Below are 21886 nucleotides of genomic sequence, written 5' to 3'. Positions count from 1 at the left end.
GTACCCCAGGCCGGATCAAACCCGACCATTCGAAAACTCCATCAGCGACGTTCACTAGAGAAATTTGTTCCATAGGCTAAAATATGTTACTAAGTTCCTAGAACGGAATCTTTCTTTTTCATATAGTTCTGTTCCTATTTTTCCTATTCCAGCGATTTGAATCACACCACTGTCCTGTATGCTTTTTGATTATTTCACTCACTGTGATCGATGTTAATTAAAATACAATTGACAGAAGTGACAGGCTTAATTTTTTAATTAGGAACCTTCTTTAAATTAACCTTCTCTAATGGAAGATTCAAAATTGTCTACATTTCCCGCTTTATTTTAGCGGCGCTTGCGCAAGACATGTTCAGTGCCTATTGTCTCTCTTCTAAACACAATTTACTTGGTATGTGATCACGTGATTATTATAATTATAATGGAAAGTAACGCATAATAAGAAGAGAGTTTCAATTTATTCGAATCTGCTAAGGAATAATATTTACTTCAAAATATAGTTACGGAGAACAAAATAGAAGGTACTAATTAATTTTCAAATATTAGGTATAACATAAGATATTACATTGGCAATATATTTAATTATCTCCGATAAGGAAGGAATATGTAAAAAAAGGAAGAAGATCATGTGTACAATCAAATATAATTATATTTAATTATATATGAAACAACTACTTTAATTATATATGGAACTACATGAACAACTCGACAAAAATATTTCGTATATATAATTAATTCTCTTTTACTTATATTGAAAATATTAAATAAATAGTGAAAATTTTTGTTTATAATGTGCTTATGTATGTGTGTGTGTGTGTGTGTGTGTGTGTGTGTGTGTGTGTGTGTGTGTGTGTGTGTGTGTGTGTGTGTGTGCGTGCGTGCGTGCGTGTGCGTGCGTGCGTGCGTGCGTGCTCATACGTGATAGTATCGAAAATATATTTCCAGTTTACACAAACAAATCATATAATTTGCCTATAAATTGATAAACGAAATAAGATACGAATTGTAGATACTTTTTAAAGATACATTTAGTAAAAAACAGGATGTACGTCTTTTCATAATATAATTTTAAAGTTTAATAAAATGATAACATTTTGTCATGTGTATATTAGTATTTTATTGACAATAACAATGTGTCGTGTGATTAAAATATTAAAAATAAGATTTTTTTCTGAATACACGATTAAACATTTCTTGTCATTATATAATAGCAGGCACAAAATTATTAATATTGAGATATCAGATGTTAAATATCTGATGTAAATACATTTACAGATATACAATTGTTGTGCACACGGAATTGTCAGTGTATGAAAAATTATGAAATATGGGTGGATCTCTCAATACAATTCTATAAAATGTCTTTAAAGGAGTTTTATTTTTAAAAGTTCATTTCTCTTTAATCAATATCATTATTTGATGATTATAATAATTGTCATTTACAATACATGAAATTCCGTTTAAACAGTTTTTTATTCGTATTTACGAATTTAAAATCAAGATCTTATTATATTTATACGTCTAAAAACATGCAAACATTATTGGATATAAAGCATTAAATTCTATTTTTTGTTCAACATTTTATCAATGCAGATATAATAAATATAATATTTACTTCTTCTTCATTAAAAATATGTAAATTTTTGATCAATAAATTCCTTAAAAAAAGAAAAAAGAGAAGTTTTGAAATATAAGTTATAATTTTTTAACGAAAATACATTTTGAAGGGAGAGAGACTATATATAAATATAACATAAATTTCATTCTTTCTAAATTCTACTATTTTATAGATTTATAGAATATTCAACATCTATTTTTATGTATTATGATCTAGATAATTATCAATGTACATAATTTATTAGTAATTAGACTTAATGCAATTTGCTAAGACTACATGAACAACTCGCAAAATATTTCGTATATATATGTATTTAATATGTATATAAATCCCGAAGGTATTTTTTTTAATTCCTCTCGATAGGTGAAAAATCTTTCATCTTATTGTATATTCTCTGCCACTTATATATGATGTGAAATTATTTTTTTGATCTTTTATTTACTATGCGCTTTACTATGCGTTATTTTCAGTAACTTATCTTCGAACACAAACTCGTGTCAGGAAAAAAAGCACGCTTGATATATTAAATCTTCCTATTTTTCCCCTAATTTCCAGTTTCCGCTTATCATCGTCTCACATATTCTATGAGGAGAATTTTGATATCTTTTAACAACAATTAATTTCGTAAAAATGCTAGTAGCATACTGATTAGAGCGCATGAAAGAATGAGGCTTTGGGGCGGCAAGATCCCGGGTCCAGGCGTTGCCGCATTACAGAAATCATTTAAACAAGAGCAAACTTCTTGTCTACCCCCAAATCCACTTCGTTGATAACACTTGCCCTTATAATTTGATTCGTCCCATCCGCATCCACGAATAACTCGCCTATCAGGTGGTACTGTATAAAAAAAGGACAAGTTTTATTCTAGATATGGATTCTATAAACAATTCTATATACAATTAAAAAAAAGATGGGAACACTTCTATATCAATTATAAACGTTTGTTGGGCAAATATAAATCTTATGGAATTTTATATAACGCATTTCTGTAAGATCAATGGATTCTTTTCAATTTAGAAACAAATCATGCTAAACATATTCAATAAATATATTCAATAAATTAAAATTTAGCGATACTTAATGCAATGCAATCTTAACACATACGACCGTTGACGCTAAACTCGATGACTTGTGTAATTTTGCGGCACATTGTATACTTTGCGCCATCCCTGAGATCCGAACAATCCATCTTCATGGAGTCTGGAGGAACAAAATCGGCGCATTGGCTATTATTGCGACTGTTGCACTGATAACATTGTATAGCATCAACACCTGTAAAATATTACGATCGATTTATTTGTATCTCTTATTTTTTCATCATAAGCGCGCACACAAACGCGCGCACATGCATCATACGAATACAGCTTTATGTTACTCGTTGAAAAATGTAAACTTATATCTTATTTCGTATAATCTCGCGATATATTTTTTATTTATTTATGAAGATTATACTTAATTGCAGTTATTATATAGTATATTGTAATTATAGGCGAATTATTTTAAAAACGTGCAGATGGAAAATAAGAAGTTTCAAAATCTTTTCATCATACGCGAATAAAATTTAATGTGTTTCAAAATCTTTTCATCATACGCGAATAGAATTTATCATTAAATTTTTTATGTTATTTAATATAATTATTTTATTCAATGTCCTATATTACTTAAACTATCCAATAATAGTCAATTGCTTCTTTAATTTAACTTGCTTGTAATGTTATTTCCTTATAAAGTCATACTCAACATAATGCGATAACAAGGTTAAAGTTCACAATGGAAAGAAGAGATAACTAGATCGAGAGGCATATCAATTTTGTAAAATCTTGGCTAAAATCATTTACATACAACGATGTTGACAACTATATAATAAAAATCTAGCGATATGCTATATATTCCCTTTAGTTTCTCGTTTACATTTCTCATTCATCGCACACGTAGCATAAAATGTTATTGATTGTACACGAAAGGAGTTGAAAGAAATTGTAACATTTATATATATATATATATATATATATATATATATATATATATATATACGGAAAGTGTAAACATTCCAAAAAGGGCGCACTACTTTTGTTAATCGATTATTGCATGCGTCATTCCATATACGAATATAGTTCATCGAACCCTTGATACGGTTACTCTGTAGAAAAATCAATGCAGCCACGCCAGCTACATGCCCCGGAAAGATATATTCGTACAATCAGACTGTCTTCGTGCAAACGCGTATTCCAATTTTTTTTTCACCGCAAAGTTACAAAAATATCCGCAAAAAATCATCATTTTTTATAAATTTATAATACGACGTCAATAAACTTGCATTATTTGCGATCCTCGTGTAGTAAACAAGAGAGCGATGTGCGATCACATTAAGTAATCAATTTGCAAATCTGATAGGAATAATTTCGCGACTTATAATTTATCTGTCTGCTATTAAGATTTTTTTTTCCGTTTCGCTAATTCGGAGAACAATAATTAAAATTTATTTCATAACTTGGAGTAAAATATTTCGGTAGCGCAATTATGCGATTTTGTTGCACTCTACATTTCATTATTATCAACATCTAATGTCAATTATGATTGCGTTTTAATCTCGCTTGGATTAAATTATGTTTAACGGAGAAACTGTTATTTAAATTGCCGCGGTACATTTTACAAAAAAATACGTACACGGTACATTTACATATACGCATGTTAGAATTATAGCATATATTTATAGCACATCGAGGTGTTAATCCGCAATGCATCTAATTGGAAAATCGATTTGGAAAATTATACACTCCTAAATATATTTTATCACTTACCGCTACAGCACAAGAACAGAAGAATACTGCATAGAGTGATAACGATAGATCTCGCTCTAAGGATTCTCTTCATTTTTCTTTTCTTCCCTCCTCTTGGAACGATCGAAGAAATACTGTTCGTCGAGAAGCCTCACTAATTGTTTAGAGCTATCGTAACGTTAATCACAAAAAAGATAAATGCAAAAATGATGATATACACAAAAGTAGGGGAAAAGAGAGATAAGGGGAATTAAAAGGCGGAAAAGGAGAAGGAGAAATAGAAACGGGAAGAAAGAGAAGGAGAAGGAAAGAGAGAGAAAGAGAAAGAGAGAGAGAGGGAGAAGAGAATCAAGAATTGAAAACGCCTGAAAGTATCATTTGAGACTCGGAGAACTGAGAAAGCACTGTTAATGTACGGCGCTAGCGTGGCGCAAGCTCACTAACTCTAGCATCGATGTATACAGTATCAGCGAGCAGCGCTGAACACACGACTACGACCAGTACGGCCGAGGAAGGGAGAGCAAGTAAGGTGAGGTAGTTGACGGTGGAAGGAGAAACCATGACGAATATATATGGCTCATCTACGAATAACCCCAGGATCGATCGATCTTCCTATCGCTGTGCGAAATCTTTCCCCTGGATCTGTAATTCTCCGCTATTAAATCCAGTGTAGCGTTTTGTATAATCGATATCTTTTAGATGATAAAAATTTACGCGCTCAACAATACTTATCATTTATAATAATTATAATAATTATTATAATTATTATAAATACATATAATTATTTTGCAAGATATAAAATCGCTTTAAAAAAATCGATATATCCGAGGAAATGAGAGAGTACTGATAAAATACATATTACGTAATGTATGTATATATTACAAGGATACATATATATATATATATATATATATATATATGTGTGTGTGTGTGTGTGTGTGTGTGTGTAAATAAGGAATGTTACATTGCTTGAAAATTATGTTACCGAAACCTTTTATAAGGAATATTGATGACAATGATGAATGACAAATAAAATTCAAGCGGGACTAATAATTTTATTTATCGATTCTCATCAATATTAATTGAATTTACATAATGAAACTAGAGTCTCGTACTGTGTCGATTTATGCATGCTTACATAATCCGTTTTACATTATATCTCAAGACTATTACATAAGATCGACTTGTTCCATTTATCCGTGTGAAATTAGTCTAGAGAAGATACAAAAAATTAATAACATCCCAAATAGCACAAAAAGGTCAAAAAATGTCATTAAAAATATTTAAAGGCTAATAAGGCGTTTTTAAATAATTTTATAAACGTCTTTTAGGGATACGTGCTGCTAGATATATCAAAGAAAACGATTGAAAAGTTTTACGAAAGTGAAAGAAAGAAAAAGAGAAAGAGAGAGAGAGAGAGAAAAAAAAGCTGGAAAATTTATGAGAAAATGTTCTGATCATTTTAAAATAAAGTGCATGCGTTATCACACATACACGCGCGCGCGCGCACACACACACACATATATTTATATAGTGTGTGTGTGTGATGCAAATAATAGAATTTTACCCATTTAGTAATAAATAAAATAAAATATTTAACCAACTGAAAAAGAATGTGAAATGTTTTACAAAGAATTGGCACAAACATATGGGTTAAATAGGTAAGGCTGCGAATGATACGAGCAGCTTTACGTTCAAATGAAGAGTAAAGTGGTAGTTTGGAGCACGTTGAGTGGATAATGTCCATCTTCCTGTGACACGTTCAACGTCACGAAACTGTCACACTACTCATGTATTTGCGCATCACGTATTCCCACAAAAATTCCCGTTAAAGTGATATAAATAATATAATTTTTTCCAATCTTCGTCTTCGACTTTCCGATGCTCGTAATGTAAATTGAATGATTACACCTGCTTTTCTACTAATTAACCTGCACGATCGATCGAACGATCAGATATTTCTACTCGTAACTTTTTCAATTTTTTCAACTTTCCTTTTTCTCACTCTTTTCTCTATTCTTGTAAAATTTTTCAATCATTTCTTTTGATTATCAATTTTTGTGTGATTTAAATAAAATTAAAGTGAATGATAACACGAGTTACACAACCTCGACAATCTCTTTCGATTTATTTCCACAATTTTATGGAAAATACCTTTCTATCTCATGCTCTGCTAATTGTGTTTTTTTTTTAATTTGCTAATTCTTCAATTAAGTTTGATCTTAAGTAAAATTTAACTGACTTTTTTCTTTAAACGGAATAAATAAGACAAGTTGGTAGTGATAGCGAGTTTAACTTTTTTTATCTGCGTATCTCAGGTGTAAATGTTTGATATCTACTTTCCTAATCCTTGTTTCAAGTGCAAGATTGTAATTATTGGAAAATAAACATCAAAACAAAAAAAAACATCACAAGCAAAATAATTCGGCAAGATGAATAGATTTATCGAAAAGTCAGCAGAACGAACGCGACATGTTCTTCAAAAACGTATAATCACGACTGTCTTCAGTTCCGTTTACATTACGTTACTCATTACGTGATCGTACCATACCTATTCGCAAATATATATCATACATGTAAATTAATATTAAATAGATGTTTCATATGGCCAGCATTAACATATTTAGCATCTTAGCGATTCGCCATGAGTCCCTGACATATTTATAATTCATACTGCCAATATTTTGCTTTGCTATGTTACTTGATATGTTAATTCATCTGAACATCAACGACAAGGAAGCAAAATGTATAAATAATTTGCATCTAATATAAAACTGAAAATATAAATGTAATAATATGAAATTGAACATATAATATGTGATAATCAATTACATATTACACAATATACATATCAAGATGATTAAGATTTTTTTATTCTTAAAACTCATTTGATATATGATAAAAAATTTACATTTTTTCCTAATTATTCCTAGAAAATAAGTCTTGTATTATCGGCTGCATGTGGAGAAAAAAAAGCGAATCTCAAAAAATATATCTTAATTTCAAAATATACATTGAATAAATAACTTAATTTTAAATAATAAATTTATTATTATTATTACTATTAAATAATAAATTAATAATAATAAATTATATTATTATCGATTTTAAAAGGATAAGATCGATTTATTGCCAACTTCATATCGAAATATTAAATATAATTGATAAAATGTTGGTTGTTTTGTGAAATCTAACCCAGCACAGGATTTAATTTTCTAATAGTTTTTTAGTTACCTGTAATTTATATATATTCGAACGCAATGTGTGGGTGAATCATTTGGTAAGAAATATCTTGCAGTGATTGCGTAATGCATTCTATTAAGACACTAAACTATGAAACTACTTAATATATATCTATCAGAGAGCGATTATACACTATGTGAATCAATTATAGAATTATTTTATAATTTATGTACGGAAATTTTATTTTTATTAGAATTATGATAAGCAATTATACATCACAGTAAAAATCATGAATTGTAAGATGCAGATTTTGTTTTTTACAGATGTTACATACTTTAGATATTGTATAGTTCGTATGAAGAAACATAGGTTACAATGCAAACAAGATTACGTATATTGCAAATATTATTAATTTTATGTATTTTTCAGAAAGGTAAATTTTCCTTAATCAAGAAAATAATTGACTTTTAAAATCAATAATAGTTCAATAATTGTAGTTATAGAGTTCGTCTCGAAATAGAAATTTCAAATGATAACAATATTCCAATACTAATTTTAGTAAAAAATAAAATCATATAAACAAATTATCGATTAATCGATAATTATATATATATATATATATATATATATATATATATATATATAATAAACGATAGAGACGTCCTTCGCTAATGTAGCGTCTTTTTTTCATTTTTGTAATTGCTACTTTATAACGATCGACGATAATACGAAAATAGAAGAATGCACCGCGATCGAATGTTATCAGTGCAGCAGTAAAAAGGATGAAGATTGCACCATTAACAAAGTACATTTTAAATATCTGAAGTTGTGCCCGTCGAGTCATCCCTATTGTCGTAAAGCCGTTTACGTATGTGAGTAGTCTCGACACTGTAATTATTTAATCGTGGTAGAGCAGTAAATGCGTGCATGCGAGTTCTATATCCTTACCCTAATCGACGAATTATACGAGAAAAAAAAAATATATATATATATATTTTACAGTACAAAATATATTTCTTTTTACAATATTTATTGTGAAGCTGGAATGTAATGATATTAGGATATATATATATATATATATATATATATATATATATATATATATCCTAATATCATTAAGGAATATTGTAATTATTCAAATATTTTGATGCAAATGGCAAACAGATATATATATATATATATATATATATATATATATATATATATATATATATATATAATTATTGAGTAAAAATATCACGATTTCTCTTATATGTAGTATGTTCTACAATTACAAAAATTATATTGTAACTTTATAATATAATTTTTGTAATTGTGGAACATACTGACACAATATTTTCTTCGGGTACGCGCTGAATATAATAATACTTGGAATAATACTCCTTAAAAATTCCAGACTATTTCAAGGATACGCATAACGATCTAACAATGCGCGAATGCGCGAAGTCGCGAAATAGCAAGAAAGAGTGTTATCAAGGACGCTATAGTCGGGATAGTTATCAGCTTGTCTGCGAATGCGTGGGTTACGGCTGTAATCGATCTCGACGGTATTCACCCGGTCTCGCGATCTACTTTCTATGTACGCTCCCCATGATTGTCGATTACTTTATTATCAGGTTTTATAATCAGGATGATCCAAATTGATTATAAAATGTTCCAAAATACATTCTTATCGAGATGAATCGCGATAAGTTATATTACGTTCTTCTTGCGCCATACCTGTGGCCGTGCATACGTTGTGTGTGTGTGTGTGTGTGTGTGTGTGTGTGTGTGTGTGTGTATGCGCGTAAGTCTACAATATGTAAATCACATTATAATTAATCTCATATAATATTAATAGAAAAAGATATTGATAAATATACTCGCGAAATATAGTATAATATAGTATAATATGCGTTCATATAATTGTTGAAGATTCATCATAAAACTGTTAATAAAATATAATATAAAAGTAAGTAAAATAAAATAAAAAGATGACAAATCTGCGCATTTCATATTCCATTACGTTACTTGGATTACTAATATTATAAGAATAATAATCGATACAGTATCACTGTTTTATTGAAAAAAAAAAAGAGTCCGCATCGTCTTTTCGTATCGTTCGATAATTCGATCGAGCATTGTTTCAAGAAGTAACAAGTAACTCGGGATGTACGAGCGTGACGCAGTAGCTTCCGTTTTGTCAATCACGATATATAGACGTAACAAGATAGATTATATAACAACGAGAAGAAAGAGAGAGAGAGAGAGAGAGAGAGAGAGAGAGAGAAAGAGAGACAAAGATGGCAAAATAACATCGAGAGTAATAAGGTCGCGAGGGACAATAGAAAGCGAGAGTTTTGGTTTGCGTGCCAGGAAAAAAAGAAAATATATGCCGCGAAAAAGAAATATATATACGCCTCCTCGGCATGAGATTTTCTTTGCGATCGCCAAGTAAAGTGAAAACTGCGGAATAGACAGACGGCGTCAGCGGCGTCGTCGTGGCGACGCCAACGCCAACGGCGACGGCGACTCTGATGGGGTGATGGGCGCCACAATGGCGGGCATCTCTTTGTCCTGTCCGACTTACTCTTGTAATAACCCTCGCCTTATTTCGTATGCCCCCACATTGAACTAGTGTATATATCGATTGTGATAAACAGGAACTTTTGAGGATCCGAAGTAGGGTTGTAAATTTCAAAATTTACGTTTACATTAATTCAAAATAACGTTTACGTATTGTTTACATGAAGATTTATATACACGGATTTCTTTCACGTATACATGTAAACTATGTAATTTATTATAAATTAGAAATGTCAGAATATAAAAAAATTATGTTATAAAATAATATTAATATAATATTAATATATATATATATATATATATATATATATATATATATATATAATATCTATATAATATATAATATGTGTAATATTTATTTTCTTTTTTTATTAGGATAAAATCCAGTTTGTTGAATCCTTTATTGACTTTTGTGGCACTATCAAAATTAAAATTATGTCGTTATGTTTAAACTACAACATACAATACAACATACAATAAACGATATATCTTTGATGAGCCATACTTTATAGATTATTAATTGTTGACATAGATGACACGTTAAACATAGCTTACATTGTTTACGCATAGACATAGACTATTACAGCTTACGGGTAAATGTCCAATCCTGATCTGAAGCAATATTCAAATTCATATCGATACATCTTATATTTCACAAAATTTGGATTTTTTCCAAAACTTTTATCTCGAATAATATTGTTTCGCAAAAATAAACATTTTATTTTTAAGAACTTTATGAAGAATAATAATTTCGTCTCGACTCGTATGCTCGATAAAAAACTCTATTCTTCTGAAAGCTCACACGATTTTCTCCTATAATACGCATACACATGAGCCATCGACCTAATAAAGTGTTACTCGAATATAAAACATAATCGGAAAAGAATAATGTTATTAAGCGTGATGCGTTAAACTTTTTCTTTCTTACTATTATGAAATCTCTAGGAAAACTAAGAGAAAAACATTATAGCAACAATGACAAATATCATTAAACGCGCGTATGTATAATATGTTGCGTAGAAGAAAGTCCCACGCCCTGCAAGAGGGAGAGATCCAGACAAAGGGAAAGAGCGGGCAAAATCTACGCGTCGTGCGCGTTACGGGAAAGCTTGGCGAACGGTGGAAAACAAAATGTCGTGGAAGTAAGACGTGGGGTAGGAGAGAGAAATAGAGGGAGGCGAGTAACGCAGAGTGGAGAACGAAAAGCTCGCGGGGTCGTACTCGCGATCAGTCTGTCTACACGACGACAAGGTTCTCTCTTTCGAAGGGTGCTACCCCCTTTTGAGCGTACAGTTTACATTTCTATCATTGTGTAAGCAATAGTTACCACGAGATGCTCCGAAGAATCACGATATTGCTCATCGTTTCAGCATTCGTTGTGGCGGTTCATTCAGGTGACGCATCTTTTTGTTAATTTATCTATAATAATACGTTGCCGAAAATACATTCAAGAATCAAATTTTTGGTTAAATAAAGTAAGCGCTCGTGCGTTAATTAATTAAATTAATTTTTGTTCAGTTTGTAGTGTATTTAGAAATATTTTTATTTTTATTTTTTCGAACAACAAGCAACATGACAAATAAACAAAGATAATATTATATATTGTAATCTATCGGAAAATTCTATTTACGCGAAAGAAAGAAATGTTTTTTATTTTAAAATAGAATGCAAAACTTTAATTTAATAGAAAGTTGTTTTAGAAAACTTTTTTGAAAGTGTCTATATATATGTATATGAAAAAAGAGATTCTAAAAGAAAATATTATCGTAATCTATATAAATAACATAATATAATCGAACATAAAAAAATAAATAGCTGTTAAATATTAATTTATAATGTCGAGATACCATTGTGAAGATTATTTCATAAGTTTACAACGTTATTTACGCTTGTATGTAATCTATGAGTTTTATACAAGATGTTAATTGACGGACTGAAAGATTAAAATTAATTATAATATCAGAATTTGAAATATCCGAAATATTCGTTTACATAAACAAAAGAAAACACATATAACATATATAAAAGAAATATTAATTTCTACTAATCCCATTAAAATTATATTTTTTATTATTAAATACACGCAAATCAATGCATTTATAGATTACATACTTTACAATTTTATTTGTTTATCTATCAATGTCATTTTCTTTGTTCTCGTATTTGACGAAAAATCATAGGAGAAAGAAAGAAAGATTGCGCGCACGAGGAAGAAAACTGTATGTACATTGCCCTATACATGTACAGTTAAGGGATAAAACGTCGCGACGTTTTGGCGTCACTTCGCCACTTTGCGACCTAAATAATAACAACTACAACACGATAGTATATAGAAATACGTTTATGCGCGCGCGTACGCATACGCACACGCACACGCACACGCACGCGCACGCGCACACGCACACGCACGCGCACACGCACGCGCACACGCACGCGCACACGCACACACACACACACACACACACACACACACACATATTTACACATCTTTTATTCATTTCAATCTTTTCACTTGCTTTATTTTTCCGAAATTATTAGTGATCTAAAAGAAACTGTTCGAGCAAAAGTCGAACAACTTTTCTTTCAGAAGCAAATAATAAAAAAAATTGTATGTTTCAAAGAAAATAGGGAGCTGTTTATATAGACTCATATGTACGAGAAAAACTTTTTTGACATGTCATATTAACATCAAATTGACCAAAATAGACGTATTTGTATCAATATGACGTCAAATTGGTATTAGGAGAACATAAAAGTCAAAGTAATAAAACAAAATTGTTATATGTATATGTTTGAAAGAAATTGGGGAGTTGTATACATATATAGACCCATATGTGCGAGAAAAACTTTTTCTTTTTTTGTTAAAGCATTAAGAGGGAAAAATTGAGATTTATTTGTATACTTTTCTTCTTTCTCTCGCAGAAATTCATTTATATCTTTTCCTTCTTTCTCTGTAAAAGGGTAGAGTGTAATAATTTATCGATATTAAAACCTGTGCACGCGCGATAGAGGCGATCAGTTTGACTCTTGCTTAACACACATTTACACATATTATATTATATCTATAATATATATGTATTTTTTTTTCCTTATCGGCAGACGTGCTAAAATGCTACATGTGCACCTCGCTGACGAATGAAGGTTGCAATTCCACTTTGACAACGACTTCATTACAACCGGTGGAGTGCACCGGTCGCAAGATGGTGGAGTGGCAGAGGAGCATTCAGCAGCACAGAATCCTCAAATCAATCGCGAGGATTTTCGAGGTCGACGAAACGCTACAGCATCTTCATGTCACTTCCTCGAACATGGCTTGTGCCAAAACGGTCATTAACGGCAAGTATCTGTGTGTTTGCGGAAATGCATATGTGGAGATGTCTCTAGAACAATTAATGTTAGGTGTCAGGTACTTTTATTTACAGTCCACAATCAAGAAGTGACCGTAAGAATGTGCCAAACGGCCAAAACGGAGAGCTTTGATCCTTGTATCACGATGGAGAAAAAAATATGGGACAATCAACTGGGCAAGATGGAGCAATGCGCGCTCTGTCTCAAGGATGCCTGCAACGGCATGACAGCTATATCTCCTGAAATATTTTATACGCTTCTGTCGTTCCTCAGCGCTCTCATTCACGTTGCTTTTTATCACTGGGCATAACCGTTCGCGTCTTACCATTTCTCGCGCATTCCTCTTTAAAAAAATGCCGTATAATAAATATTAATCATTCATCGGCTATCATACATATTCGTTATGTATACACACACACATACACAATTGTAACTCAAAACCTATAATGTCTTCCAATGATTAGTACATATACATACATATGTACTGATAATGGAGACAAGCGCATATATATTATTTATCATTATTTATATATTTAATAACGCGCTATTTGATAGTTCAAATATGCAGGCATTGTAAGAATGATGACAAATCAAATATGAATTTATCGCGGACGAAAAAATCATTTATATATATTTATATTTTGTGCATACTCGAGGTCGGAAAATTCGTTATGCTTATATATATATATATATATATATATATATATATATATATATATATATATATATGTATATATAATATATAAGCGATACTCCCCATTTTCGACAAAAATCGCGCATTTCCTCTAGTATAATTTACATGGTAAATTCCTAAATAATTCTTCTCCAATGGATATTGAATGGCGAATTTTATCACGCTTTTTTCTAATTTTTTATCGATATCTAAACGAAAATAGCTACTCTTGTCTTTTAGTCGAAAGAAAAAACAAATATTTGTACACACATATTCTTTCTCATTTTTACTTTCAAATTATACAGTGTTATTGTATATCGTGTACTTACAGAAGGAAAGAGAGAGAGAGGGAGAAGGAGAAGAAAAAAGAAAATGTGTGCAATTAACAATATAAACGTATATATTTTTATGAAAGAAATATATTTTCGACACTCTTGATCAACGTGCCACTTCAGTCTAACTATATTATCCTTACGAGTGGCAAATCTAAGTTTTACAAGGGACAAAATAAAAGATTATTGCACACATCGAAACTATATATATAAAGCAATAAAATATATACAATATCAAAATACAAATAAATCTCCGAGATATTCCTCCATTCTTTGAAGATATTTCTTTTCTTCAAAACTTAAGCTTAAGATTATATGACAATTCTCGCTTGTAAAAATTATATATTCATATAATTTCGATCTTTTTCATACTATATAATATATATGCATATGTACGTGATATTTATCGGTATTGTAAAATAATATAAATAAATCAATTATATTAAATAATTTCTATATTATACTGTCATATTATTTCATGTTATTTTCATTTGAAAATTTAAATAAATTTTTATAAAAGTAGATCAGTAAATCAGTAATTTAAAAGTAGCAAATATGAAGTTTTTGTATCGTAATCAAATTAATATGGAAAATACGTAAGAATTGAATTAAAAATATTAGATTGTTGTAATAGATAAATTGTTTTTACAAGTCCAACAATTATAATTTTTATTATGTATATTTTTAATAACAACACATGTGTTATAAGTTACATCTTACACAAATTGAAACTTATTTTAAAATTATTATCTTTGGTCAAAATTAAATTTGCATTTCTTTAAATAATTATTTTAAAAATACAATGCATTATAAATAGGAATAAAGAAGGAAGAAATAATTATATCTTGTTTTAATAATTTGCCTATTTTCACATATATATATTTTATATATTTAATTCAAATGAAGTACAAATATTTAATGAAAAAATATTCCAATCATTACCATGTACAAAATTTCAAAAATTTATTTAACTTCTTACACATATTTTTTATAATTGCAATGTCTCTATCATGGCAGAATCTGTCGCACATATACATGTTTAATTCACTTATTGAAAATTTGATTGTAAAATAACCATTGTCAAACAAAATACTTTCCATTGTACAATATCACGAATGAGATGATCAAAGTTCATATTAATAGTCATCAATAGCTATCAATACATTCGCTTTATACAAATGCACAATTTGGTTTATATATTTTACTTACATTCCAATATTCTATCACACAAACAATAGAAAAAAACCAGCAAATTTATTTTTTTGCAAATGATATTTTCATTGCATGTGAAGGTGTGATTTTGAAACCTTGGAGAGCATCTTTCGCTGCTCCAGATTGAACTTCATTTTCAAATTCGACAAAAGCAATATCATGCCGATTAGGTACCAATCGTACTTCTTTAAAGCCTGGAAATTGGTTAAATAGCATCGATAACATCATTTCACTCGTTTCATCTGGTAAATTTGTTAAAAATAATATTTGATTTGGTGGTTGTTCAGGAACAGCCGTATTGACAAGTCCTGGATGCTGAGGTACATTAGGATGATATCCAACTTGCTGTGAATGCTTTGCTTGCTCTTTTGCACGCTTTTTGGCACGTTTAGCTTCCTCATCTGCTGCTGGAATAATTCGTTTTGGTTTCTTTGGACGTTCTGCAAAGGTACCCTTCATTTTGGCTATTACATCGCTGTCAGTTTTAGCATACTGTATCCTCTACAAAATTAAAAAATTATTTTTATATATTTAAGTACATATTTAATAGAAACATTGATTTCTAGTATATAATTAAACGACAACTTATACATTCTTATGAAAATACAGAAATAACATAATATAGATAAAAAACACTCAATACAGCAAGAATTCTGATTCTTACCATTGGTTTATCATAAAATGGAAATCCTTGCATAGATCTCAAAGCATTTGATGCGCTCGCTATTTCCTTGAAGATAACAAAAGCCTGTCCACGCATCTTGAGTGTTTTTAAAGCCACGATATCCAAAATTTGGCCAAATTGTGAAAAGATGGCATATAGTGATTTTTTTAGTTCATCCTTTTTTATTTTTTCATTTAAATTGTTGATATAAATGGTGTTATTTGGACGAATATCCATTTTTGCTAGAAATTGTTATATATCTTCTGTGAACAAAAATAATGCGCAGGATAAATAAAAACACGCCGAGTTTGAATTACTTGACAGGAAATATGTGCACACACACACACACATCACACACATATACTTAGTAAAGTGCTAATAAAGTGTAAATGTAGCTAAAAAGGAAATATACACATATAAGTGATCTTACATGTTAAAATATTTGTATATTAATTTCTCGATCAGACTCAAAAAAGTAATGATATAAACACAATTTACGTTATACTAAAGGTTATGCGTTTGTTTGTAACATAGATGTAATAAAAATAGATGAAACGCGATGCTCCAAGTTCGAAGAACATAAAGCCGTAATCACACTACGGGTTGCACACTACTTGGTTCACAGAGTCGAGGAAATTACTTTGCTCTGATTGGTCAATTTCAATCGCAACCAAACCTGCAACCTTTTCTCGAGTGATTTCAATTGGATACTTATCCATTTGGTCACAGCCATTCTTCTGAATAATGTAACCATATATTTTTCAGAAGAATGACTGTGATTGGTCAATAACGTCTAGTAAACTACCCCGGAGCGATTGAACCCGAGCAGTCGAAAACGCTATTAGTTACTCTAGATAACGGTCGATATGAATGGTTGTGTCCAATCGCGCTATCTTTAGGAACTTTCCGGTGAGAAACATAGGTAGACTCTGCCATGCAATTGGTTCTCGAATAGAGAACTTTTAAAGTTTGGAAAATTTCTCTATTTGACAGCCAATCGTACGACAGTGTGTTCCTCGTTAGAAGGCTCCCTCTGTGTGCAATGACCGCATTCAGCGGACTCAACAGTTGGGCAACATTACTAGATTTTCCGTAATTCGACGCTGATTGGTCGGATCTGAAAGGAGAAACCAATCATGTTCGATTGCTACTTAGCGGTTGAGTCCGCCGAATGCGGCCAATGATCGCAACGTTACTCGAGATTACGTACGAGAATTCGATACGATACGATACAGACTAATAATCGACATATCGCATCGCCACCATATATCTCAAGAGCCGTGGAAAGCCATCATATGGCGAGCTTGCCAGCATGAAAGGGATAGACATCGAATTACAGGGAAATGGAAAGATACGACGTGCACACGAGCGGACTTTGACAGTCATACACGCATACACATACACATTTGATACGCGCATCGCGCGCTCGGTAAAGCTGCGAGTGACCGATGCGGTTGCGTACGTATACATGCATATGTGCACGTGCATGCATGCATCATTCTGATGGAGCTGTAGTAGCGCCCTTACGCACCACACGCGCGCGCGTTGCAACACTCTGCTACACATCTCTCTCTCTCTCTCTCCTGCTTTCTCGCTTCCTCCCTCTCACTCTCTCAGTGATTGCGCGCGTGGAGAGGGCGGGAGGATCGGAGAGAAGGCGGAGGAGCGAAGGAGCGAAAGACGAGCGAGCGAACGAGCGTGCGAGCGAGTGCGAGCGCAAGTCGGGAAGCAGCGCGAGCGTGCGGAAGAGTCGGCGGTGTGTGTCGGCGTTAGAGACCGAGACCGAGACCGAGCGCGAGCGCGAGTGAGCGAGCTAGGCGAGAGCGCGTGCGGTGGTGGTGGTGGTGACGACTGGTGTGCCGTGGACGGACGACGGACGGACGGTCGTTCGGTCGGTCGGTCGGTGGGTCGGTCGGCGGTCGGGGCCGTGAGTGTGTTGGAAGGACGAAAAGGAGAAAAGGAAGAGGAGAAAAACGCCGAGGAGGAAGTGCAAAATTCGCAGTGCGCCGTGCCGGCCGAAAGAGAGGAATATATTACGGCTCCGGGTTGTTGGTTGTGTGCCGGAGGCTCGAAGCTCGAAGCTCGTCTTGTGGCCCGGCTCGTGCTTGGTGGCTCCGAAGGAGGAGATAGATCGAACGACGTCGCCGACGTCTACTCGTCGGTTGGGATCTCGCGCGCGCCTCCACGAGGAGCAGTTAGTGCGTCGAGAGGGATCTCCTTCTCTTTCTCTCTATCCTCGTTCGTGTACATTTTGTCTGTGTCTCTCCCTTTCTCTCTATCTCTCCTTTTCTCGCGCTCTCCGATCGCCGGGGGGGCCCGCCGCTGAGAAGACGTCAAGGGACGACGACGTGGAAGTTTAACAACCGAAAGAAGAGGAGCGTGCTGCCGCGAGAAGCGCAATGTCCGACCGGGAGAGCTTGGACGATCAGCCGCAAAGTAAGAACAGCCGGAGCGAAAGGCGCCTGATCATTCTCTCTCTCTCTCTCTCTCTCTCTTTCTGTGTGTTACCGTGGCTCCGTCTCTCTCCTACCTGTCCCCTATCCCCTGTCCCTCTCTCTCTCTCTCTCTTTCTTTTCATCGGTCTCGCGGTCGCTCAGTCGCTATACCCTGACGGCGTCGCGTGTCAAACGGACGAAACGTGTACGGATCACACCGCTAACCGACATCTTTTTTTTCTCTCTCTTTCTCTTTCCCTCGTCGTGATATCCCTCTCCTCGGATGCTTTTTGTGTAGCGTGGCGTGTATCTGTGCGCGCGTTAAAACTGGAGGACGAGCGCTCGCGCTCGCGCCCGCGCCCGCGCCCGCCTTCGAAGACCGAGAACGCGACGAATTTCCTACCCCCCTCTCTCCTTCTCCGCATCCATCCCGCCGTCCAGGCGATCGCTCGCCCGGATCCCGGGAATGGTATCCTACCGCGAGAGAATGTCCGACGCGCGCCGAAACGACACCTCTTGCATGCACAATGGCCGCGTCGTCGCGGGGCTTTCAGCGGGATCCTGGTTCTCTTCGTCGAGGAGAATCGCTATTTTTCAACGGCACCCAGGATTCAAGATGGCCGGGTGCATGTCGGTCGAGAGAGGATAGATATTCTCTCTCATTCCCTCCTCCGTGTTTCGCTCTCTTGCTCCTTTGCCCGCCTCCCCTTCCTTCCCCAACTCTTGCTCTCCTTTACATGTCTCTCTCTCTCTCTCTCTATATATATATATATATCCATCTCTGCCTCTCGCGAGTCGAATATTCGCAACTTCCGACGTTGCCGTGCGTCGCAATGCCGGTTCTCTCTCTATGCGGCGCTCGTCTTTTTTCCTCTCGCTCCTTTTTCTTTTCACGGAGCTGGTCGCGCGAGTGGAAACGACGGAATCGCCTCGGTCGCGAGAAAGTGTGATGTAATATTTGGCTTTGATCTCTACATCCATCCATCCATCCATCCATCCATCGATCGATCTATCTATCTATCTATCTATCTACCTATCTATCTATCTATCTATCTATCTATCTATCTATCTATCTAGTCGACGGCGCGCACGCACGTAAGCAACGGAAACCAAGCCGTATAAATTTCACACGTATTCACGTACACGAGCGATCCCTCGTTTCCCCTCCTCCATCTTCCCCTCTTCTTTCTCTCTCTCTTTCTTGTGTGTCGCGTAACGCGGCGGCTTTTAATCTCGAAATCAAACGGCCACGACGAAAAATGTGTCTGAATATAGACAGATAGATAGATAGATAGATAGATAGATAGATAGATAGATAGATTGACGATCGAGAGCACGCGAGAAGCCCTCCTCTCGCGTGTCCGACGAAGCTTTCTCTCTCTCTCTCTCTCTCTCTCTCTCTCTCTCTCTCTCCCCCCCTCTCCCTCTCCCTCGTTCTCCTTCTTTTCCCGCGCGCACCTTGTTCGCTCCTAACCTCTTTCTTTCGCACCTCGTGTCGCGCGACATTGACACTCTCTTTCTCCGTCCTTCCTCCGTCTCGTTTCTCACCGATTAAATTAGACTTGACGCTTCTCGAAGCTAGAGCGAGAATTATTCGTGTCCTGGCACGGGACGCTCGCAAAAATCTCGATAACGTTTGCGGAAAAAGTTTCGCGTTTAACCGGAAATTAATATCGATGAAGGAGTAGAATATTTGGATCTCGAGACCGTAGACACACACGGAGATAATTTGTCTAGATTTTAGCTTGTAATATTTCGCTAATGAACGTATAAGGTGTTTAAAAATAGAATGCGAATGTGTAACGTATTTTCTGGCCTCTCTCTCGAAACGAAGAGATAAAGCTCTAGAGATTGTATATAAAGAAAAAGCACAAGGAGATTAATAAATCTCGTGTTTTCTTTATCAATAATAAATGTGGGTTAGCAGGAGATACATGTTCCTGTGTGTCTGTATCGTTAAAACTCTCCGAAATTATGTAACCTAGTATACAACGAGAAATCAATATTAATAACTATCGTGTTTCTGTAAATTGTGGCGAAATATCGTTGTAACCGGCCTTACAAACTGTGTAATTCTATTCCATATGCTGCTTCGAGATTATATGCGCTGAAAATTTATTCATATTCTATTACAATGAAAATTATAATTGTGTATCCCTTGTATTTTATTACAACGACATTCGCTGCATTTGCACTTTGAAAGCAATAATTTTACGATCAGAGCGCGCTATTCTTATTTCGCGTGAATATAATTATATTACAAAAAAATTGCACGTTTTAATTATATTCATAGAGTATGCGCCAACAGGGAGATTTTGATTTTTACAATGAAACGACCAAAATTATTAATAATTAAATTTTACAATAAATATTTCGATCGATTAAATTCCAAAAGAATGTGGCAGTCGAAAGAGCAAAGTTCCGATTTATCTATTTTTCGTTATACTATATTTCATGAAGTATAAAGTCTCGCTAGTGGCAATGGCTTTTTTTTAAACAATCTGTATGATTTAATCAGTTATAAGCAGCAACTGTAAGCACTATAACTGATGTTATTGTATTATCTGTTAATTAATTACATTTTTGTTTATCTTACTAGAATATGGGAACCCAGGCGGTATGGATACTGGAGGTGCTGACTTTGATCCCGGTGAGTACTTTACCGAGTAATTAAAGTGATTAGGAGCGATGCGTATTTACGTAATATTTAAGAAATGTCGAATTTAATCGAATGAAATGTTATAGTATAATTAAGTTATACTATAATATTTCATTCGCGATTAAATTCGACATTTTTCTTTAATATTACGTAAGTACGAGTTTTATTCACTAGTTTCATTAATGAACTACATAAATTATATTAATTTATCTTGTTTTATATTTCAATACATGTAAAATTTGCGACAAGTTTGAGAAAGAATATGGAATTTAAATAAAAAAAAAAAAAATTATATATACGTATTTTACATGTGAATATAAATTAAATTTAAAACTGTCGAATCTATTTTCTTAATGATTTAGTAAACTAATCAAAAGGAATTTCTCTCTGAATCAAAAACCATCGATAATTCGAAAG

The 21886-nt window shown here is 33.6% G+C and overlaps 4 protein-coding genes across 6 annotated transcripts in view; 2 read left to right on the top strand and 2 right to left on the bottom strand.

Annotated features, from left to right (window-relative positions):
* Nucleotides 1-348: 348 nt before the first annotated feature.
* LOC145962825 (uncharacterized) lies at nucleotides 349-14940 on the top strand. 2 transcript variants are annotated; one of them, XM_083084191.1, is made up of 3 exons: nucleotides 349-521; nucleotides 13246-13482; nucleotides 13569-14940. In XM_083084191.1, exons 2-3 carry the CDS (start codon nucleotides 13263-13265, stop codon nucleotides 13802-13804), a joined length of 456 nt encoding a protein of 151 aa, XP_082940317.1. In that variant the 5' UTR covers nucleotides 349-521; nucleotides 13246-13262; the 3' UTR covers nucleotides 13805-14940. The 2 variants fall into 2 exon arrangements, with proteins under 2 accessions (XP_082940317.1, XP_082940316.1); XM_083084190.1 differs by lacking the exon at nucleotides 349-521 and adding an exon at nucleotides 11228-11540.
* Nucleotides 632-4898, bottom strand: LOC145962827 (uncharacterized). Its single transcript, XM_083084193.1, has 3 exons — nucleotides 4420-4898; nucleotides 2723-2890; nucleotides 632-2455 (listed from the first exon to the last, which is right to left on the bottom strand). Exons 1-3 carry the CDS (start codon nucleotides 4490-4492, stop codon nucleotides 2235-2237), a joined length of 462 nt encoding a protein of 153 aa, XP_082940319.1. The 5' UTR covers nucleotides 4493-4898; the 3' UTR covers nucleotides 632-2234.
* A 416-nt stretch (nucleotides 14941-15356) lies between the features above and the next one.
* On the bottom strand, nucleotides 15357-16958 carry Snf (U1 small nuclear ribonucleoprotein A snf). Its single transcript, XM_083084750.1, has 3 exons — nucleotides 16806-16958; nucleotides 16376-16638; nucleotides 15357-16212 (listed from the first exon to the last, which is right to left on the bottom strand). Exons 2-3 carry the CDS (start codon nucleotides 16610-16612, stop codon nucleotides 15754-15756), a joined length of 696 nt encoding a protein of 231 aa, XP_082940876.1. The 5' UTR covers nucleotides 16613-16638; nucleotides 16806-16958; the 3' UTR covers nucleotides 15357-15753.
* A 1048-nt stretch (nucleotides 16959-18006) lies between these two features.
* The window catches only part of Pur-alpha (Purine-rich binding protein-alpha), a 27206-nt gene continuing 23326 nt past the window's right edge, over nucleotides 18007-21886 (top strand). The window contains exons 1-2 of one of the 2 annotated variants that reach the window (XM_083085228.1): nucleotides 18007-18811; nucleotides 21410-21460. In XM_083085228.1, the coding sequence (XP_082941354.1) occupies nucleotides 18775-18811; nucleotides 21410-21460 (88 nt within the window). In that variant the 5' untranslated portion in view covers nucleotides 18007-18774. Of the gene's footprint in view, nucleotides 18812-19659; nucleotides 19762-21409; nucleotides 21461-21886 lie in introns of those variants that run through there. The other variant, XM_083085229.1, reaches the window with a different exon arrangement.

The sequence above is a fragment of the Camponotus vicinus genome, unplaced genomic scaffold, assembly GCF_025532165.1.
Source record: "Camponotus vicinus isolate PSW18456_S1 unplaced genomic scaffold, iyCamVici1.0 SCAF_12, whole genome shotgun sequence".
NCBI classification, from domain to species: Eukaryota; Metazoa; Arthropoda; class Insecta; order Hymenoptera; family Formicidae; genus Camponotus; species Camponotus vicinus.
The sequence above is the reverse complement of the archived record's forward strand: the minus strand, read 5'-3'. Positions and strand labels throughout refer to the sequence as shown.

Excerpts from the sequence above, each read along its gene's own strand:
- LOC145962827 (XM_083084193.1), bottom strand. The coding sequence starts at position 4,492 with ATGAAGAGAATCCTTAGAGCGAGATCTATCGTTATCACTCTATGCAGT. Across the intron at positions 2,891-4,419 it reads TCTGTTCTTGTGCTGTAGCG|GTGTTGATGCTATACAATGT; the intron begins GTAAGTGATAAA and ends AATATTTTACAG. Across the intron at positions 2,456-2,722 it reads CGAGTTTAGCGTCAACGGTC|TACCACCTGATAGGCGAGTT; the intron begins GTATGTGTTAAG and ends TTTTTTATACAG.
- LOC145962825 (XM_083084190.1), top strand. The coding sequence starts at position 11,480 with ATGCTCCGAAGAATCACGATATTGCTCATCGTTTCAGCATTCGTTGTG. Across the intron at positions 11,541-13,245 it reads CGTTGTGGCGGTTCATTCAG|ACGTGCTAAAATGCTACATG; the intron begins GTGACGCATCTT and ends CCTTATCGGCAG. Across the intron at positions 13,483-13,568 it reads TGCCAAAACGGTCATTAACG|TCCACAATCAAGAAGTGACC; the intron begins GCAAGTATCTGT and ends TTTTATTTACAG.
- Snf (XM_083084750.1), bottom strand. The coding sequence starts at position 16,612 with ATGGATATTCGTCCAAATAACACCATTTATATCAACAATTTAAATGAA. Across the intron at positions 16,213-16,375 it reads CATTTTATGATAAACCAATG|AGGATACAGTATGCTAAAAC; the intron begins GTAAGAATCAGA and ends TTAATTTTGTAG.